The sequence below is a fragment of the Xenopus laevis genome, chromosome 2L (genome assembly GCF_017654675.1).
Source record: "Xenopus laevis strain J_2021 chromosome 2L, Xenopus_laevis_v10.1, whole genome shotgun sequence".
Taxonomy (NCBI): Eukaryota; Metazoa; Chordata; class Amphibia; order Anura; family Pipidae; genus Xenopus; species Xenopus laevis.
The window spans coordinates 91,455,501-91,475,623 of NC_054373.1; the positions used below are offsets into that span (position 1 = coordinate 91,455,501).

A 20,123-nucleotide genomic window follows, 5' to 3' on the forward strand; every position below is an offset into this window, starting at 1 on the left:
TGACTGAGGTTTTTCCGAGCACAAGTCACATGATTGGGGGCACCTGGGAAATGGACATCATATCTAGCCCCATGTCAGTTTTCAACATTAAATAATCCTTTTGCGCTTTTAAGAAACAGATTTCAGTGCAGAATTCTGCTGGAGCAGTACTATTAATGGATGCATTTTGAAAACAAACAGCAACGGTATCCCTTTAACTCCTGAACCATCTCTGTACCTGCCTATAGTTATGTTGTCTCATCACCTCATCTGGGTGCTTGATTTTCAGACTGCTCTGTATCTTTGTGTTATTTATTCGATGGTGTCTGGTGCCAATTTTTATTATCACAGTATTTGTGTGTGAATAGATCTGCCTTTGTGAAATGCCTTGGGACCCAAAGATACCAGTGTATTACAGCTAAGAATTCTGCCTGTCCAGTCTGTGCTGTTTCTACATAGTGATAACATTAAAGCCAAAACAAGGAAATGCATTTTAGTTCAGAAAATTGCTGGGGGTCCACTGAAAGTAGAAAAAAACTTGGAGGCATTTAAAGCCAGTCCTGCAATGAAAGCAGCCTTGAAATCAGGACACGCAGGTATCAGGTTAATGTATAATGATATTTTATTTGGAATGTACATGTACAGATGTGTAGCTGCCTCTGGATTCTAGTTCCCGACTTCCATTCCAAACAGCCAAACACTGAACAAACCAGTTTAAAATGCAACAACGCTAATCATTGGAGAATAAAATAAAAATATCCTGTAACATTCAACATGAGTAAAGTTCACAGATGCTAAGAAGAAAATATACATACATATTAATATATATCATTTACTGGTAAGATTATCTGTGTTAGAATTGTTTATAACTTAAACGTTAAAGGAAAATTCTGTAACCTATTGCCAGAGAGGGCTGCTGTGCTTTGCTCTACAATGCCTGGCAGCTTCCTCTGGCAGCACAGTTTACAAAAAATAAAAAAAAGTTAGCAAACAATATAAAAAACAATAATGTTAAAGCTACAGAAAGTGCAAACATTTCACATTCAGAAGATTTCGATCAACTTCCCAGATCCATACTGTAAACGGAGTCCTTTTATTGGAGGGCATTTGGTTCAGCTGATAGGTGGACGACACACAAACAAGAAAACTGTATGCGTTCCTTTACTGGAAAACCCTGTTCTGCGATTGGACCGCTCTTACATTATGCTTCACTGTGGTATTTGTCATTAGAGGAATGGCAGTTTAAAAATAATCCTTAGCACGTGCTGCCTGGAGCTTTCTTCGTCCTACTTAAAAAAGCAGCAGTGTTGTTTTCTTTCTAAAAAATTTCCTATTTTCAAGAAAATATACTGACTGCATGGGTATGATAAACAAACTGCCATTACTCTAGTCCTGTGCCATTAAAGGGGGACGTAAACTCCTTGCTACATATTCATGTAAAATTGCTCAGTGCTCCGGGTATTTTTCAGTTTACACTATTTCTTCCCCAGACATCGGCATTTTTTACACTAATATAATATATTTGAAACATCAGCGCCCCCTGCTGTTCTGCTAGCCAGCCAGTGATAGACCTGAGCAGAGAGCAGCAGGAGATGCTTCACTGCTCAGTGACTTAAAGGAGAATTCAACCCTGTAGAAAAAAACCCATAGCACCCTTCCCACGTAGACCCCCTCCCTCCAGGCTAACTGCCCCCCCCGGGGGGAAATGCCCCATACTTACCCCTCGTTGCAGACTCTGCCGGCAGACTTCACGGCATTCATCCTCCGGGTCCTCGGTAAGCGGACTGGGAGATCAGCAATCTCCGTCAATTTTGGCGCATGCGCAGTTGGAGCAATTTGCCAGTTTTTGTCAACTGCGCATACGCCAAATTACGAAGATTGCTCCCACTCAGCTTACGTTGGACCCGGAAGATGGATTCCATGAAGTCCGCTGCCAGAATCTGCGACGATGGGTACGTATAAAGTATGGGGCATTTCCTGGGGGAGGGGCGTCTACGTGGGGTGGGGGGTACAGGGTTTTTTTTCTACAGGGTTTCCTTCTTGAATAGTCTGACAGCAGGGAGGGCGGCTGTTTGAAATTCGTTATATAAACAGTGTCAATTAACTGCTACTATATTGAAAAGCAGAATTAAAGTAATATAAATTGACGGGGTACGTTGAGCATTTTAACATTATTTAAAACAAGAGGCTGATGAGCAAATTCACAAACAAAACCAAAGTGTCTTCAGTGATGTGAAACATCAACCCTGTCTGCAATGCAAGGATAAGCTGCTGCTGGCATTATTCATTTAGTTACTATGATATTCAAAAGTGACGTTTAATGGCACGTTTTATTAAAGGAGGCTGTTTGGATGTGCTTGGCCAGTGGATAACAAATAAGGGAAATGACATCTCTGTGGGTTGTATTTTCTAAACAGTGTTAGAAACGACCTTATTTTAATAGAACGGTCACATCCACAAAGTGGGTTGGGCTTCAAGCTATGTATTATGTGTGCAAACCCTGTTATATCCAAGTATTGATAGACCTGTTTGGCAGACAGAAAATGAGAACACGTTATCACTGCTTTTCTAATGCTAATAAGCAGAACAATGGTTTGTGGCCATAAAATAAGAGCACACACAGGAGTTTAGTTTTGGGGCAACTAGTATGCTCTATACTAAAGTGAACATATGCACACAGACAACTGTGCCTGCCATCCCAGCAAGTACACAAAGTGACAGTGAGAGAGACTACAAGGTGTAACCTGGGCGTAGTGGGGGCAATACAAACATGTCTGCCGGTGTTTAGGTTTTGCTGGTGCAGAACTGTAACTAGTCTCTAACACTGTAATTACTCAGAGCTGGTAGAAAGAAACACCACTCTTCCCGATAAAATAGCCCTGGTTTTTTTTCTCTATTTAAATTTAGATGCCATTCTACTGAGTGGAAAGATTCTGCTATCCACTGGAAGTTCTTAAAGGGCTCCAAAACTATGCTGCAGTTATTGATAGCAGGCATGAGGCTGAATGCAGGCCAGTCGGAGTAAGCCTTGGGTCTCTGGGAGACAAGAATGAGTAATGGGAGACATAACTTAGAGAAGTGAAGCGCTTAAACAAGATCCAGGATGGAATGAAGATGTTCCTCCATAGTGAGAGAAGGACCAGCCTGACAGACGTGGAGCAGGTTGAGATCGGTGGGAAATGGCCCTTTTTTTTTTCTTATTTCCACATAGGAGTGCTGAGGCTTTGGTTGGGTCCCTGGTTGCATGAAGGCTGTCCATACCCTGCCATTCCTCCCATACCAAAAAAGGTCATTCCTGCCATTTGTTGAGACATCTGAAATGAGAAGTCCTCAGGTTATCATCATTACTTTATATTGATCGTGCAGAGAGTGTAGAAACCCATCAAGTCACTCACTCATAACAATACACTGAAATAAGCTCACTCACCAATTGGATGTGTATTAAGATTTCCCCTTCAGTATATATTGCATGTCTAAAGGGGAATGATAGCGAAAACTTACTATAAGCTTCAGCACACTGAAATAAGAAACTTTGTAAATACAATCAATTAAATATTCTGTATCGTTTCTGAAATAATCAAGTTTATATTCACTATCCCTCTCTCAGCATCTGATTCTCTTCATTTTGTCTTCTTGCAGCAGTTGGGTGTCAGATAATCATTGACAGTTAGATCCAATATATCTTATAGGGGGGCTTCCTTTCCTAGTAGATGTATTCAAGCTCATTCAAATAAATGATTCCAGTACAAACAAATTAAGAAAATAACAGCCTTTTGCACAAATTCAGCATGTAGAGAGAAATGATGTTTGGTGATTTTAATAGAGTGAGCTCTAATACATCTTCTAGGCAAAAGGAGCCCCCCTATAACATATAGTGGATCATTCATCAGACACTCGACTCCTGAATGAAGACAGAATGAGGAGAAACAGATGCTGAGAGAGGAATAGTCAAGATAAACTTGATTTTTTCAGTGTATTTAGAAAGTTTCTTATTCCAGTATGAAGAAGCTTATATTCAATTTAAATTTTCGCAATAGTTCCCCTTAAAGGAAAACTATACCCCCAAAATGAATACTTAAGCAACAGATAGTTTATATCAAATTGAATGACATATTAAAGAATCTTACCAAACTGGAATATATATTTACATAAATATTGCCCTTTTACATCTCTTGCCTTGAACCACCATTTCGTGACTCTATCTGTGCTGCCTCAGAGATCACCTGACCAGAAATACTACAACACTAACTGTAACAGGAAGAAGTGAGGAAGCAAAAGGCAGAACACTGTCTGTTAATTGGCTCATGTGACCTTACATGTGGTTTGTATGTGTGCACAGTGACTCTTACGATCTCAGGGGGCGGCCCTTATTTTTTAAAATGGCAATTTTCTATTTATGATCACCCAATGGCACATACTACTAAAAAAGTATATTATTATGATAATGGTTCATTTACATGAAGCAGGGTTTTACACATGAGCTGTTTTACTCAGTATCTTTTATTAGAGACCTACATTGTTTGGGGGGTATAGTTTTCCTTTAAAAGGAGAAGTAAATCCCTTATTACCCCCCTACCATAGATAGACCGCCCTCCATCCTGCCCCCAGCCTAGCTGCAACCCTGGGCAAATGCACCTAACTTTTTACTTACCCCTCGGTGCAGATTCACGGCATTAGAGTTCACAGCAGCCATCTTCTTCTGTTCGGTCTTTATTGGAAAATAAGTTCCGTATCGCGCAGTCTTCCGGTATTTGTCAACTGCGCATGCGTTGAAAGTCATGAAAATTGCTGAAGCGACAGAAGAAGACCCGATGAAGACGGAAGAAGAAGACCGCTGCCGTGAACTCCGATGCCGTGAATCCGCAATGAGGGGTAAGTAAAAAGTTAGGGACATTTGCCCGGGGTAGCAGGTAGGCTGGGGGGAGGAGGGAAGGGAGTCTATATAGGGTAGGGTTTGTTTTGTTTTTTTTAAATAAGGGGTTTACTTCTCCTTTAAGAAATATTCTAAGCAGACTGGCCTTTGGCCTTCCTATTTGTTCTTAATATGTTTGAATGATATGTCAATACAATGTGATCCTTGGTCGTGGATGCAAGGTTGCCAAAATAATGGACTTCCCCATATCTAATAACATGACTGACCATACAGACATTCATAGCACTGAACTTAACATTATATTCTTCAATGCTTTTGTGCCACAAATGTGTAATTTCCCTTACCCTGAGTTAGTCCTATACAAAGTCGCTACTATTCAGTATGTGTCGCTCTTCATTACATCACTTGCTGTTCCTCTGTGCACAACAGTACCAAACAACATTCCCTTTATGGTAGTGAATAGCAATGAGAGACGGACACCAGACTTTCTTAATCCCAATGGCACTGGTCTGATTTCAAGTTTAAAAGTACAGGCGGAACGCACAGAAAATGTGAGTAGAGAGTTTTTAGATTAAAGGGGGAACAATCAGGAAAAAAAATCTATTATGAGCTTTATCTTGTGAAAATAAACTTTTTTATTTATCAAATATTTTATATGATTTTTAAAATAACTGGGTTATTCTTCAGTATCATTGATTTTTGTCATCTAATTGACAGTTAGGTCTAATGCTTCCATTGCCCCTAGAAGATGTATTAGAGGTAATAATCTTTTCAAATGAACGGACTCTCGTAACAATACAGTCATGATTTCAGTTATTTGAAAGGCGAAGCTCGAATACATCTCAGATTCTCGGTTTCTTATTTCAATAAGATGAAGCTTATATTTAAATTTCTTTTCACAAATGTTCCCCTTTAAACAACTGCTGGGGTCTGGAGCAGGAGTCCACACAAGTCACTATCTGCAGGGCATTTGTATGGGTTTTCTCCAGGGACACCAGTTTCCTCTTACTCTCAAACAGTCAGGTTTAATGGCTTCTGATGAAACTGATCCGTGTGTTCAGTGAATGTGATAGGGAAGTTCGACTGCAAGTACTGAATAATGAACAGTTTGTGCAGCATTTCAGGCAACGTAGGAGCAACTCTGATTTTTTTTAAAAAGCACCATAAGAGAACAGTGGAGTGTTTAAATGACGAGACCTCCCACCAGATGCATCCCTCCAATACATGTTTAAAGAGATATGGACAATATCATTCTGAGGATATGGGGTCATGGGGATGGGATAGTAAAAGCTTGCAATTAGTGTTAATATCCCTTTAAAGGAGAAGCAAAGGTTAAAAACCAAGTAAGCTTTATCAGAAAGGTCTCTATAAATATACCAGTAAACCCTCAAAGTAATGCTGCTCTGAGTCCTGTGTCTTTCCTTCTATTGTGTACACATGGGCTTCTGTATCAGATTTCCTTCTTTCAGCTGAAACCTCCAGGGCACAGGTTTGAGCATGCTCAGTTTGCTTCTCTCCCCCTCCCTACTGTAATCTGAGCTCAGAGCTATGAGTAAGCAGAGAGAGACACATGCAAGAAGTGATGTCCCACCAAGCTAATATGGCAGTTGCTATCCTAAACAGAGTTTCTAGAGCCGATATGGTAAAGCATTCTGCAGAAAAAATAAAGTGTTATAGCTTGCACTATTCTGTCTGATCTATTGGCAATAATCTGTCTCAGTAGCTTTCCTTCTTCTTTAAAAGGTATCTGCAGAACGACTTACATGAGACTGTGATTTCATTAAAGTGCCATGTTTCTCCCATGTAACTTAGTTTGGTGCTGATGTTTGAGGTGTGGGAATTGATAAGGGGGGAGAAAAAGAAATGTGTGAACTAAGCAAGAACTACGAAAAAAGTACAAATGTTTTGTCACCAACAGTTTTGGATATAATCTCACCTGTGCAACATTCCACTGTAGCTGCTGGCCTGGTTGCATTCCATACATTGGCTGCCCCATAGCACCCATGTTGGTTACATATCCTGTGTGCTGAGCCATCATTCCATTTGGGACACCCATGACAGCTCCCTGTACACCGCCCATGTACCCTGCGGGCACTGCCATGGGAGCAACCATAGCAGGATGTGCTGGTTGGGCCATTATGCCCACTGGAGATGCCATCATACCTCCCATAACGCCTCCTGGTGATGGAACTGCAGGAAAGCCTGGGTAGGCATTTGGATATGCCATCTGAGCTGGTGCCATGAAGAGAGCTCCTGCTTGAAGACAGATGTTATTCATATTAACAGACTACATGCTATTAGCACAGACCTCATCATCATGCTAGCTATCAATTCTTCACATTATGCATTCTTCTATATTAACAATTAATAATGAATCAAGTCCCCAGTCATGTGACTTGTGCTCTGATAAACTTCAGTCACTCTTTACTGCTGTACTGCAAGTTGGAGTGATATCACCCCCTCCCTTTCCACACCGCCCCCCCCCCAGCAGCCAAACAAAAGAACAATGGGAAGGTAACCAGATATCAGCTCCCTAACACAAGATAACAGCTGCCTGGTAGATCTAAGAACAGCAATCAATAGTAAAAACCCATGTCCCACTGAGACTGATGCAGTTACATTAAGTAAGAGAAATAACAGCCTGCCAGAACGTAGTTCCATCCTAAAGTGCTGGCACAAGTCACATGACTGGGGCAGCTGAGAAACTGACAATATGTCTCGCCAATATGCAGCTGAGAAACGGACAATATGTCTAGATAAGAAACTGGTAGCTAGCTGACACAGTTTAGCTTATTCTTGATTTACTTTCTGGACAAAAGATACCAACATCAAGTTAATTGAACCCAGGGTTATACCCAGGAGGCATGGGAGCATGTTCCAAAGCCAGATGGGCTGCCATTCTCACTCACAGAATGGCATAACAACTGGCTGAACTTATAAGTACCAAGTGCCCTTGCAAATCTACTGGATTCATGAAGGCAAGGTTTAACATTTGAAATGATAGTGGTTAGTGATCCATGGTTTCCATTCATTTGAATGGAATACAAGAAACCTAGAATCTACATTGCTGCCCGTTTCAAGCATTATAATTATACAGTATGTGATCTACTTGCCAGAACGATTGCAACCTGGGGTTTTAATGGATAATGGATATTTTTAGCAGATTTGGAACATGGTTTCCAGGTTCCAAGCATTCCAGATAAAAGATCTCAATACCTGTGCACCAAAGATTGTAGAGTGGATCGAGTGCGTTCACTCAATTCAGTTATACAAGATTTATATAGACTAGATCTATGCATACTAACTATATATAATATATAGATAGATACACATAAATGTGTTGAGATCTGCTCTAATGTACCTTGTGCGGGCATTTGAGGAGCCTTTGAGCCATACAAGGACAGAATGGAATCCTTGGATAACTGTTTTTTCCCTCCATCTTCGGATTTTCCACCAGGCTCGGGGAAGAGGTTGAGGTTTTCTGGCACTGACCCTGAGCTTCCAGGTAAACCAGGCTGGGGGTGATAGAATATACTCATGAAAACCCAGTAACATTAGACATACTGGTGCATTAAGGCATCCCATGCAAGAGGGACACAAAAAACCCAGTACTTGTACTCTCTGCATGAATTACCCCCTCTAAGTTAAAGAAAGGAGGGCAAAAAGTACTTTGTTCAGTACAATGTGTATCAAGTTGTAATATCTTGTGAGAGCTCACATGTTTGCTCACAGGTTTACTCTCTTCACATCATCAATGACTCGTCACAGGTTTTCAGGCCTGGACGCAAAGACTAAAGTAAAACTAAAACTTGATAAACTCCCATATCGAGATGGATGTCTTTTCGGCATCCCGAACTGTGCTAGGGAAGTCAACCACCATGTATATTATTGCTGGGGAGTGCCTCACAAACTAGTACACTAACATTTCTTGGCCTTTTGTTGTTTTTATACATGCAAAGTATAGGAATGCTACCATCAACATTTTTGTTCTAGTTTCTACCAAAATACTGCTAACCTACTTCAGTTTATGCAAGAGTCACATTTCCCGTTTAGTGCATAGTCAGTTCCTGTTTCAGGGTAAACAACACAGAAACCATTCCCATTGTCCTCCTGAGGTCAAAGAGCTTATAACCCGAAGATAAGAAAGTGAATATAGCTAAAGAGGACGTTCACCTAAAATGAATTCTAATGCTGTGGACAATAATATTAGAATACAATGTTCTATTGGTCTTTGTTTTGCACTCTCTGTGGTTACGGAATTAACACGTTTAACACCTCTCCAGTCTAGAAATTAAACTAATATGAATAAAACTGATTGCTAGTGGTCCTATTTAACAAGAGTTTGATGACAGGCTAACTATGGGAAAGCCAAAAAATATATAGTATATCGTGCAACGCTTGATTTCTCCTCCCTGGCTATCTCCTATAGAAGGCAGGGAGGAGAAATCGAGCGCCGCACGATGGATCGTCGCCCTGTCGCCGTTTCTGAAGAGGAGCGCAAGCAGAGAATCTGAAGTCATTTCTTTATAAAGACTTTGCAAATTGAAAGTCAAAACTGCCTTGGTGTTTTTTTTCCCGTTAAGTAGAAAAAGTATGTTACTGGTATTTTAACATGCAAAAATGGAAAACAAGTGTTTTCATGCTGTGTAAGTCCGGTTTTCAAAACAACTGTGTGAGGTTACAACCCTGTTTAGTGAACGTATCCTTATCTGTAAGCCTGAGATGCATACATTACACACTACATTATCTCTATGCAATTTTCTTATTCCGTATCCACATTTGTTGTGTGGATCTTGAATAAAGGTGTGTCGCACATGTAAACTGGAATTTACTCAAATTAAGAAATTATAGGATGATCTTTCCCCTTTAAAAGACACAACAGAACAGCAAAATAGTGAAGCACAAGAACTTATTATGTGGTAAAACAATATTCACATTATGTGTGTACCTGACAGGATTTGGAGCCAGACACTGGTACAACAGATCCAAAAAGGTCCAGTTCCTTCTCCAGGCTAGTTCTGGGCTTGCCATTAGGAACAGAACGGTCAATTGGAACATCTAGGATGACATTAGAAAGAAGTGTAAAGGCTCAGGGCACATCATTTTCATAGAACACAAAATGTAAACAAAAGACTCAAAATAAATGCTATGCTGTCAGAAGTATATATATTTGGGAATATTTGTTTAATGCAACAATTTTTGCAAAGGGGAACTAAACCCTAAAACTAAATACCGTATGGTTAAAAATGCCATATTTTATAGAATGCTTTGGATGGATTATTACAATCTGTACTGGTTTTTTAGCTGCCATGTAATGAGAATCTGAATGATTAATGAGCCTTATATTGTAACTTCTATATTCGGTGAGTGGGTCCCTAAGCTCAGGTAACTGTCAGCAGCACAGAGCATGTGCAGTGAATCAGCAGAAGTGAAAATGGGGAGCTACTGGGGCATATTTGGAGATACAGATCTTTGCTACTAAATAGTAACATGGTAAGTTAGGTTGAAAAAAGACACACGTCCATCAAGTTCAACCTTTCAACTTTTTGTAACCTGCTTAACTGCCAGTTGATCCAGAGGAAGGCAAAAACCCCCATCTGTAAGGGATGTGGTTGCCTTGGACTGGTACAGAAGCACAAAACATGTTTTCTTTAGTTCTGCTTTAATGACACCTGTAAAGGCCTGCTGGAGAAGACAAATATGCACGTGAAGACTGTAAATTACCGTTAACAACAAGGAAAATGTCTTGGTGTCTCTTCCACTAGTTATTGGCATGCACTGCATAAACTGGATGATCCTTCCTGTACTACTAGTGTCCTATTGAATATTTTGGCCCTAATTAGGTTGGTTTCTCTGCTTACTTATTGGTTTGTATACTTCTAAAAGTGCCGCCATCTTCAGGTACTACACACAGTCCCAAACAACTAAAAGAGCCCATTGATGGCAGGGCTGTTAGGGTGGTGACAGACGGGGAGAGTAGTGGCCCAGCGACAAATCTCCTCTACTTAGGGCTACTAATCTCCCCAAATGCCTTCCCGCTGGCAAGAATACGAATTGCCAGTGGGATGGCATGCAAATCGCTTCCGATTTCCAAATCGCCCGAAGTAGAGGAGATTTGTTGCTGGACAACTAATCTACCCGTCTACACCAACCATTAATAGTGTGGTATTTAGAAACTCGCAACAAGCAGGTGAATTTTCATATTCCATGTGCTTTAAAGGGAAACGGTCAAGGGAAAATTTGTTTTTTCAAAACACATCAGTTAATAGTGCTGCTCCGGCAGACTTCTGCATTGAAATCCAAAAGAGCAAACAGATTTTTTTATATTTCATTTTGAAATCTGACATGGGGCTAGACAGTCATTTTCCCAGGATCCCCAAGTCATGGCAGTAGTGCACTGATAAACTTCAGTCACTCTTTACTGCAAGTTGGAATTATATCACACCCCCTCCCTTCCCCAGCAGCCTAACAACAGAAAAACGGGAAGGTAACCAGATAGCAGCTCCCTAACACAAGATAACGGCTCCCTGGTAGATATAAGAACAGCACTCAATAGTAAAAACCTATGTCCCAATGCAACTCTTTCAGTTACATTGAGTAGGAGGAAAAACAGCCTTTCAGAAAGTAGTTCCATCCTAAAGTGTTGGCTCTTCCAGATAGCACATGACCAGGCAAAATGACTGGAAATGGCTACCTATATACCAATATTACAATTAAAAAAAAATACACTTGTTGGGTTAAGAATTTTACATGGTAGAGTGAATTATTTGCAGTGTAAATAGTGTAATTTAGAAATAAAAACTACAGCATAAAAATCATGAAATAATTTTTATGCTGAACCAGGACACAAATTAAAGTGTGGACAGTGTTCTTTATCCTCAAATTCATGAATGCATTCTAGAAGTAATCTTGCTTAGGTGAAGTAATGTTGCTTATGTTTATGGGTGTATACCATATAAATTGAACACTCTGTGTACATGTTGATTTCCTCTAGCATTTGGGGTTGCCATTTGTTTTATTATACTTAGTAATAACAGCGAAAAAAATTACCCTTCATGTTGTGGCTGTATTAAACAGGGGACTAACTAATTATACTTGTACACAGGGCTGGTCCTATCAAATGTGGGGCCCAATTGGGACCATGTTGGCGGGGCCCCTAGACAAAGTGTTGCTGGCTACTGACACACCAAGTATTTAGGAAAATAAGGGCATACAGGCACAAAATAGAAAGGAAAGGGGCAGACAAGGTAACATAATAGGGGCACACAGGGTAAGAGAGAGAGAGAGGGAGGAAATAGGAGAGTGGACTGGGCCAATTAGTTTGGGGCAGGCTGGGCCGATTCAGCTTGGGAGCAGGCTTGGTTGGATTGGGGGCAGGCAGGGCCTATCAAGGTTGGAGGAAAGCTGGGCCTATGAGAGTTGGGGGCAGGCTAGACCTATGGATTTGGGGATGGGCTGGACTCTCAAAGTTGGGGGCAGGCCAGGCAGCATCATGTGCTGAGGGAAATATTATCTGTGCTGCCCTGTGGTGCGGGGCCCCCCAGAGGTGCGGGGCCCAATTGGGCCCAATTGGTCCAATTGGCCTAAGGCCGGCCCTGCTTGTACATAAGATGGTTGGTCACGTTATATAGTTTATTTTAACAAACTTGAATCAAGTGCGTTAGCTGGGTGTGTTGGAGCCCTGTATAGATTTTCTGGGTTTTACATACTTATGTTATGTCAAACACAAATACTCCTGTGATCCTCTGTTCATAGTAGGGACATGATGAAGAAAACAACTGGCATTAAATATAAAGGGTAGGAAACAACATGCAGGGTTATCTCCTACACTGGAGGTCTGTGGGGTAGTTGCTTATTCCATATCAAATTGCCACTGTGACCAAACAGTTTCTTATCAAGCCCTAACCTTGGAAACACCTGAAGTTATTAACACGGTTATGGAAAAGAAAAAACAAGTAATAAAAGTATCATCAAGGTCATCTCACCCAGGCCCAGCAAGTCCATTACAGGTTCTACTGCCTTGGGTGGGGATGTTTTAAGTTGTTGTGTCTCATCCTTCTTCTGTGGCTGTTAACAAAGCATACATTAGTTCTCATTTTAGCAAACACTCAAGCACATAGCAGTGAACAATTGCCTCCCCTCTTTTTCATCACAGCCATCCGGATACCCATATTAGCAAAAAGTGCTTTAGCTTTAGTTGGATGCAGCCAGTTACTTACTGGCTTTGATTAAAGATGAAAATCTTGTGACTGAACCCTTTATTTCTTCAGGAATACTATGGTGTTATATAGGACCACATTGGTTAGCATATCTAGTGATATGCAGTTACTACAAATGTAGAGTACCTCCCAGATCTGCCACTTGTCACAGCAAGTTATGGACCCAATCATCATCTAACATCCAGCACACATGCAGCTATGCATATAAACGTTGAGAACATGACTCACCAGCTTTACCTTTTCAAAAATGACCAGTCCGGATTTTATCTCTGGAGCAGATTCTGACTTTTTCCACTTCGTATCCTTCTCTTTCTGTCAGGAGTAAAATAAAGTTTATAAAAATGGGGTAGAATGACCCATCCCATAGGCCCTTTCAGTGCTACTTAACTTCTATCTTGAAGGTAAAGCCACATGATAAATCTTGTATACAATGTTTCACAGTGCATTTTTTATCCAGACATCTAGGCTGAAGACATGCATTCGGTTAATCCTATTTAGCTCAAACCCAGTTTCATCAGAAGGAAGTACAAGTTTCCTTTCTATTGTCCTGCATCAGGGAATTAATCTTATCCTTGTGTTGAATGTAACAAAGTAGCAAATGGCTTGCTTCGTGGAGTGTGTTCATCCATCCAAGTCCAGGGGGGGTCGGGCTTTACAAAAGGAATGGTAAATCAGGTAACACTTTTCTTGTGATAAAGAATTGAAATTTGGAGCTTTGAGTGCTATGTGACCTAGAAGCACAGTGCCAGGTTTCCAGAAATCCCAGGTTTTGTATGGGTTGTTTGATCACAATGTACTTTTTGGGCAGAAAATATTTGCTGCTTGTGTGCAGCCATTTTAATGCTGATGGGATGGGCGGTTTTATCAGCAGACTAGAGAAAACCATTTGCATTTGTTTAAATGAGGCAGCTATATGTATGCAATGTATGCAAGAAACATGGGAAATCTCCAGGTTCCCCAAGCCCTTCCTTCACATGTTCTCTTCTTACTCTAAAGGGGTTATTTACTAAACCTCAAGTTTTTCTGGTTGGGCTTTTTTGGGCAAAAACACGAATTTTTCATGAAAAAAAAAAAAAAATTGAATTTTTCCAAGATTCATTATGCCACAATGCCGCAAAAAAAGCAGAATCCGAAAATTTGCCATCTCAGACCTGTTGAGGTCATGTATAACTTTTCTGTTCTGATTTATTCTATTTATTTTAATGATAAATAAGGCAAAATCAAGGATGGGAGTCTGGTTGAGCTTTTTTTTATTGAAACAATGAGAAAATCACATTTTGGTAAATAGACCCCAAAATGTTTGTCATAGATGTATTTTGTACCAATATACCTTAGGATTAACCTCTATGTAACATCAGAAAATAACTGCTCATACTCACTCTGAAAGCACTAAGGTCCACGCTGCGATCCATGTATTTTTTCTTCTCATATTTCTCTCTAATAAAAACTTCAACAGCTCTGATTATAAAAGGTGAAGGATGAAAATAAATACTCAATTCTGGCAATACAAAGCACTAATACAGGTATGGGACCTGTTATCCAGAATGCTCGGGACCTGGGGGTTTTCATAAAACAGATCTTTCCGTAATTTGGATCTTCTACTCTACTAGAAAATGCCGTAAACATGGAATAAACCCAATAGACTGGTTCTGCTTTCAATAAGGATTAATTATATCTTAGTTGGGATCAAGTACAAGGTGCTGTTTTATTATCACAGAGAAAAAGAAAATCATTTTTAAAGATTTGGATTATTTGATTATAATGGAGTCTATGGGAGACAGCCTTTCCGTAATTCACAACTTTATGGATAATGGGTTTCAGGATAACGGCTTCCATACCTGTATCTGAAACATGTTCCTGTGTAAATTAAAGGAAAAAAGGTGCTTAAAGGCTGCATAAAGGATACTGATCTGTCTGAGGCCGGATGAAGTTATCTGGAAGAAATGCTTCATAGAGTCTCTTTGCTTTGCCGTTACCCATTTCTTCCATGCACTACAAAAATAAAACTATAGTTAAGAACTAATACAATTAAAACATATTCAAATAACTTATGACAGACATAATAAAATAGCGAACATATCAGCTGTTGAGCCGAAACGTTGTTCAAATAAAACCTTTTTGTTTATTTCATTCAAAGACCTGTTTGGAGCGGTTTTCTTTTTTGATTTTATCTATCTATCTATCTTGATAAAGGTCCATGGTGAGGACCGAAACGTCGATCAAATAAAATACCAACTTTTTTCACGATAAATCCTGGTGTGCAGCAGCATTCTCCTTATGTGTGTGCCCTAGGGGGTGGGGGGGGGGGATGGGTGTGTGTGTGTAGTAAATATCACTTTGCAAAACCTTGAAGACAGTAAGTAACAGTTCCTGTGCCTCAGTGGAAAAAATGGTGTGAGAATTAAGGAACATGATGCTTTTTGGTAAAGCAGAGTGGGAAATGAACAGCTTTTATTTTGCATTCTGCTCAAGACAAAAAAATGCGGCACTTAAAAAAAGTAAGAAAATAAAGCATATCTGGAAGCACTTCAACGCGAGCAGATGCTGGAAATGGACAGCAGCCAGTATAATAAACATATTTAAAGTTAAACACAGGAAAAAAAAACACAAATCCAATTGTAAACACATGCTATTTGCCTATGTCTACAATAATAGGTTCTTGCTGTTTTACAAGAAACTGGGCTAGACCCCTTAAAGGAGAACTAACCCCTAAAAATGAATATGGCTAAAAATGCCATATTTTATATACTAAACTTATTGCACCTGCCTCAAGTGTCAGCTTGTCAATAGCAGCAATGATTCAGGACTTCATACTTGTCACAGGGGGTCACCATCTTGGAAAGTGTCTGTGACACTCACATGCTCAGTGGGCTCTGAGCAGCTGTTGAGAAGCTAAATTAGGGGTAGTTGCAAATTATCAAGAAGAAAATGAGGTTGGCCTGTAATATAAGCTGATGCTACAAGGCTGATTTAAATTCTGATGCTAATTGCACTGGTTTCTGTGCTGCCATGTAGTAATTATCTGTATTAATTACTAATCACCCTTATATTTCACCAATTATATAATATATATTCAGTATATTGTGCATTGGTCCCTAAGTTCATTAAGTGACAGCATCACAGAGCATGTGCAGTGAATCATCAGAAAAGAAGATGGGAAGCTACTGGGGCATCTTTGGGAGACACAGATCTTACCTGCTAAAGGGTTGTGGTTGCCTTGGGCTGGTACAGAAGCACAAAACATAATGTACACCATTTCTAGCCTACTTATTTAGTTACACTTTAGTTCTCCTTTAATGGATTTTAGTCTTACCTGTATTTGCTCCTGAGTCCACTGGTCCAGATTGACAGACTTTACCCTGGAAATGTGAACTCCAAGGTTCCTGTGGACCCCAGCACAGCGGATGCAAACAAAAACTCCAATGTTCCAGGAGGCCCATCGTGGCCCTACATGGCATAAGGGGGGGGGGGGGGAAGAATCCGCTATTAAGATGCATACACATACATTGCACTGGAAAGTATTTCTGCAAAGCCATATCTCATTCATAAGAAGATAAAATGGTCTGTTGATTATATAGATGTAATATAAGCACAAACCAAAACCATTGCATACAAAGGGCTTGCTAATCTTTCTTGCAGGTTTAGTTTAGAGGGTTATTTATTAGAAGTTGAGTTGTGTTTTTCACTAAAAACTTGAATTTTCAAGATAAAATTTTGAATTTTTCAAGATTTTTTATGCCTCGAACCTGCTAAAAGCCCAAATCCTAAAATTCTCCAGCTAAAACCCTTGAACCATTTGAAGATGTTAGTAGCCTTAGTGATTTTCGGGTTTTTTACGGTGGCCTTTTCTCAAAAATACGATCAATTCAAAGTTTTTTGATCAAAGTATTCAAGTTTTCCCCCTTGTTGTATTTAATCAAGTTTTTTTTTACATTCTGTTTTTTCTCATATAAACGCAAACATTCGAGTTGTGAGTTTATTCGAGATAGAAAACACCTCACACTCGACCTTTGATAATGAATCCCCTTAGACTTTGCATCAATATTAATCCTGCAGTTTCCTAGCAAGATGCAGCTGGCATACAGATGTACATAAACACTTGCTTTACTGAATCTTTTTGTTAAGCACAGGAAGTGAAAATCTCAAAACCACAGAAATAGCTGCAATTTACCAAAACACAGTCATACGACCTCACTGTGCATACGGTCTTTAAATATTCGAAGGGTGCTGAAAATGGATATGACTTTATGGTTTCCATTGATTCCATGCTTAACCATCTGCATTCCACCTGTACTGTTTATATGGTGTGCCACAAAGGATACAATTACATGCATTTTAAGCTTGCTTCAAGACTCTTTTTGCATAGCCCTTACAAAACTATTGCCACAAATGTACTACATAAACCAGAGTAGGGCATATCAAAACAGCATTGTATTAAAAGTTATAAAGGCAGTGGTTACCCCTCTATAGGCAAGGATGAATGTATATTATGTTAATGTAAACACGCAGGAGAGCCAGCCCCGCAGCTGGGGAACCCAAGCCCTTATCAACATAATAACCTACATCAAAAGGAAACAGTCTTGGTAAATACAGGAGAAATGCTCCCAATAACAGCACAAGATTTGATATGCAAAAGAACAGCAACTGTTTCTATGGCAGCTAAAACTGTGATACAGCTAAATATATAGCGCATGGATTTCAAAGCAGAAGGAGAAAACTATCCTCTGTCGCAATTAAATACAGATCAGTTTAAATGACTTCCTTGTTTCTAATCTAAGTCAGTGAAAGGGTAAGCTATACTGGCCAGCAGCTCCTTTGGGAATTTAAAACAGATGTATAATATTCAGAAAATATATTCAGCACAACATCGATCTGACATCAAAAACTTCTCACTAATTGTCATAATCAAGAAATGGAAGCAGAAAATACATATAATAACGGACAGCGAAGAATCTCTGCTTTATAGAGCCTTACTTATTCTGTACTGTTGTATATAAAGAACATTTATTGGTCAAATTTTGCCCCTACTTTATGGGCCATAAGTGGATTACTCAATTGAAAACATTTTGCACAGACAATTAAAAGAGTACCCCACAATGCAATAAACTTCCTATATATGTTTGAAGCACTTTCAGATCTGCCACATTAGTAAAATATACACAGGAGCCGTATGGCCGAACGATCCGATTATGATGTGCCATGGGCTCCGGCGGGATCGGTCGGGTCAAAATCAAACCTGACCGATCGCCCAAACGACCGATCTCCGCCAGACAAAAGATGTCGGCACACGCCACACACAATCCGAAAATCGGAAGCTTTTGTGATCCTCGATTCGTACGATAGGATCTGTGTGTCTATGGCCACCTTAACTTGAGAGTTGCTGACTAAAAACCTAAATAACATAAAAACCACAAATAATAAAACATGAAAACCAATTGCAAATTGTCTCAGAATATCACTGTCTACCCATGGTAAATGTTACTTTAAAGGCGAACAACCCCTTTAAGGATAATTCAACACAATGTTCTCAAGAACACAGAAACTGTGCATGACTTCTGGATATTCCCTTAGTAACACAAGAGGCGTTTTCCACTGCAGAGAACAAACAAAAAGCAGACAGGGTGGATTGGAGACTTTTTTAACCTTGGCCAAAATATCCCAACTGTGACTGCATCAATCAGCAACATAAAAACTTCCATTGGGATTCATTGTTTCATGTGTGCTGAAAACATGAGCTGCACTGAAGACTTAAAGGGGTAGATCACCTTCTAGTTAACTTTTAGTATGATGTAGATAGAAAGTGATATTCTGAGATAATTTCCAATTGTTTATGTAAATTATTTTTGTATTTGTTTTTTTTTTTAAAAAAAATTGAAATTTTGTTTTGTTATTTAGCAGCTGTCCAGTTTGCAATCTCAGCAACCTGGTTGCTAGCGTCCAAATTAGCCTAGCAACCATACAGTCATTTAAATAAGAGACTGGAATGTGAACAGAAAGAGAAGTAATAAAAAGTAACAATACACTTGTAACCTTAAAGAGCATTTGTTTATAAGATGACCCCCATGTGAAAGCTGGAAAGAGTCGGAAGAAAAAAGCGATAAAAAAAAAAAAACTATAAAAAATAATGAAGACCAAGTGAAAATTTGCTGTGTATCTTTTGCATGTAATGGGAATCAGCTCACATTCATGGAGACAAGGATTGCAAGCTCTTGTGTTCTCAGCCACACACTAATTAGAATGTACTAAGCCGAATTGGGATTGGTCAGAATGTTTGAGCCTCACACTAGCCAGTAGTAGTAGTAGTAGTAGTAGCAGGAGGAGGAGAGAGTTGTGAGTGAGTATATACAGATACAGTAGAGCCTCATGAATCTTCCCATGGATTTCTTCTTGGCACCAACCTTCCTATGATAGCAGCCAGCCTTATGCAATAATAGACATAGAAGAAATACAAATACAATATATATGTAGCCAGTTGACAGGAAGGATGGGTTCCCTAGAGGTCACTACTATAAACGGGTAGCCGGTTACCTTTAGCCAGACAATCAGCGCAAAACTTGTTCTCCTCTCGCAAAAGAAGCTCAGAGAGCACTGCCTGGTACCGCTCCACGTCACGAACAGACTTCCCGGTCATTTTCCCGGGAGACAGCGAGATGGCCTCTTCGGTGCGGATCCCCACTTTCACTTCCTGTTTCCGGGTCTCCGCCTCCTACCCATCTTTAGATGTACGTCACGCCGCCCTGTAGCTTAACCAATGGAACCGCTCCAGCAGGCCACGCCCGCTGAAGTCAAGGCATGAATGGGCTATGACGCGTGTGTGAGTGAAAGGAAATGTGTTATTGATTGTATTTCTTAGAGCCTAGGTTACAAGAGAGAGTGACTAATGACAGAGCGCTCACACTCACCTCCTCCTTAGGCGCCTTTAGCCCTGATGGAGAATACGTAAAGGATCCTCACTCTCGACTATTGATAATAATCATTTTTCAAGAATCCTCACTCCATTGTATGTCTAGTGTTTACTTCCTCTTTTCCAAGGGGCTTAAGGGCATGTAACG

General features: G+C 39.9%; 1 protein-coding gene across 3 annotated transcripts; it reads right to left on the reverse strand.

Annotated features, from left to right (window-relative positions):
• Window positions 1-583: 583 nt before the first annotated feature.
• smap2.L (small ArfGAP2 L homeolog) lies at window positions 584-19,792 on the reverse strand. Of its 3 annotated transcripts, none has more exons than XM_018246758.2 (10): window positions 19,600-19,792; window positions 16,385-16,518; window positions 14,978-15,063; window positions 14,451-14,529; window positions 13,309-13,383; window positions 12,838-12,919; window positions 9,801-9,910; window positions 8,214-8,367; window positions 6,789-7,108; window positions 584-3,293 (listed from the first exon to the last, which is right to left on the reverse strand). In XM_018246758.2, exons 1-10 carry the CDS (start codon window positions 19,700-19,702, stop codon window positions 3,177-3,179), a joined length of 1,260 nt encoding a protein of 419 aa, XP_018102247.1. In that variant the 5' UTR covers window positions 19,703-19,792; the 3' UTR covers window positions 584-3,176. The 3 variants fall into 3 exon arrangements, with proteins under 3 accessions (XP_018102247.1, XP_018102246.1, XP_018102245.1); XM_018246757.2 differs by having other exon boundaries at window positions 6,789-7,105; window positions 13,300-13,383; window positions 19,600-19,791; XM_018246756.2 differs by having other exon boundaries at window positions 13,300-13,383; window positions 19,600-19,791.
• Window positions 19,793-20,123: the final 331 nt, after the last annotated feature.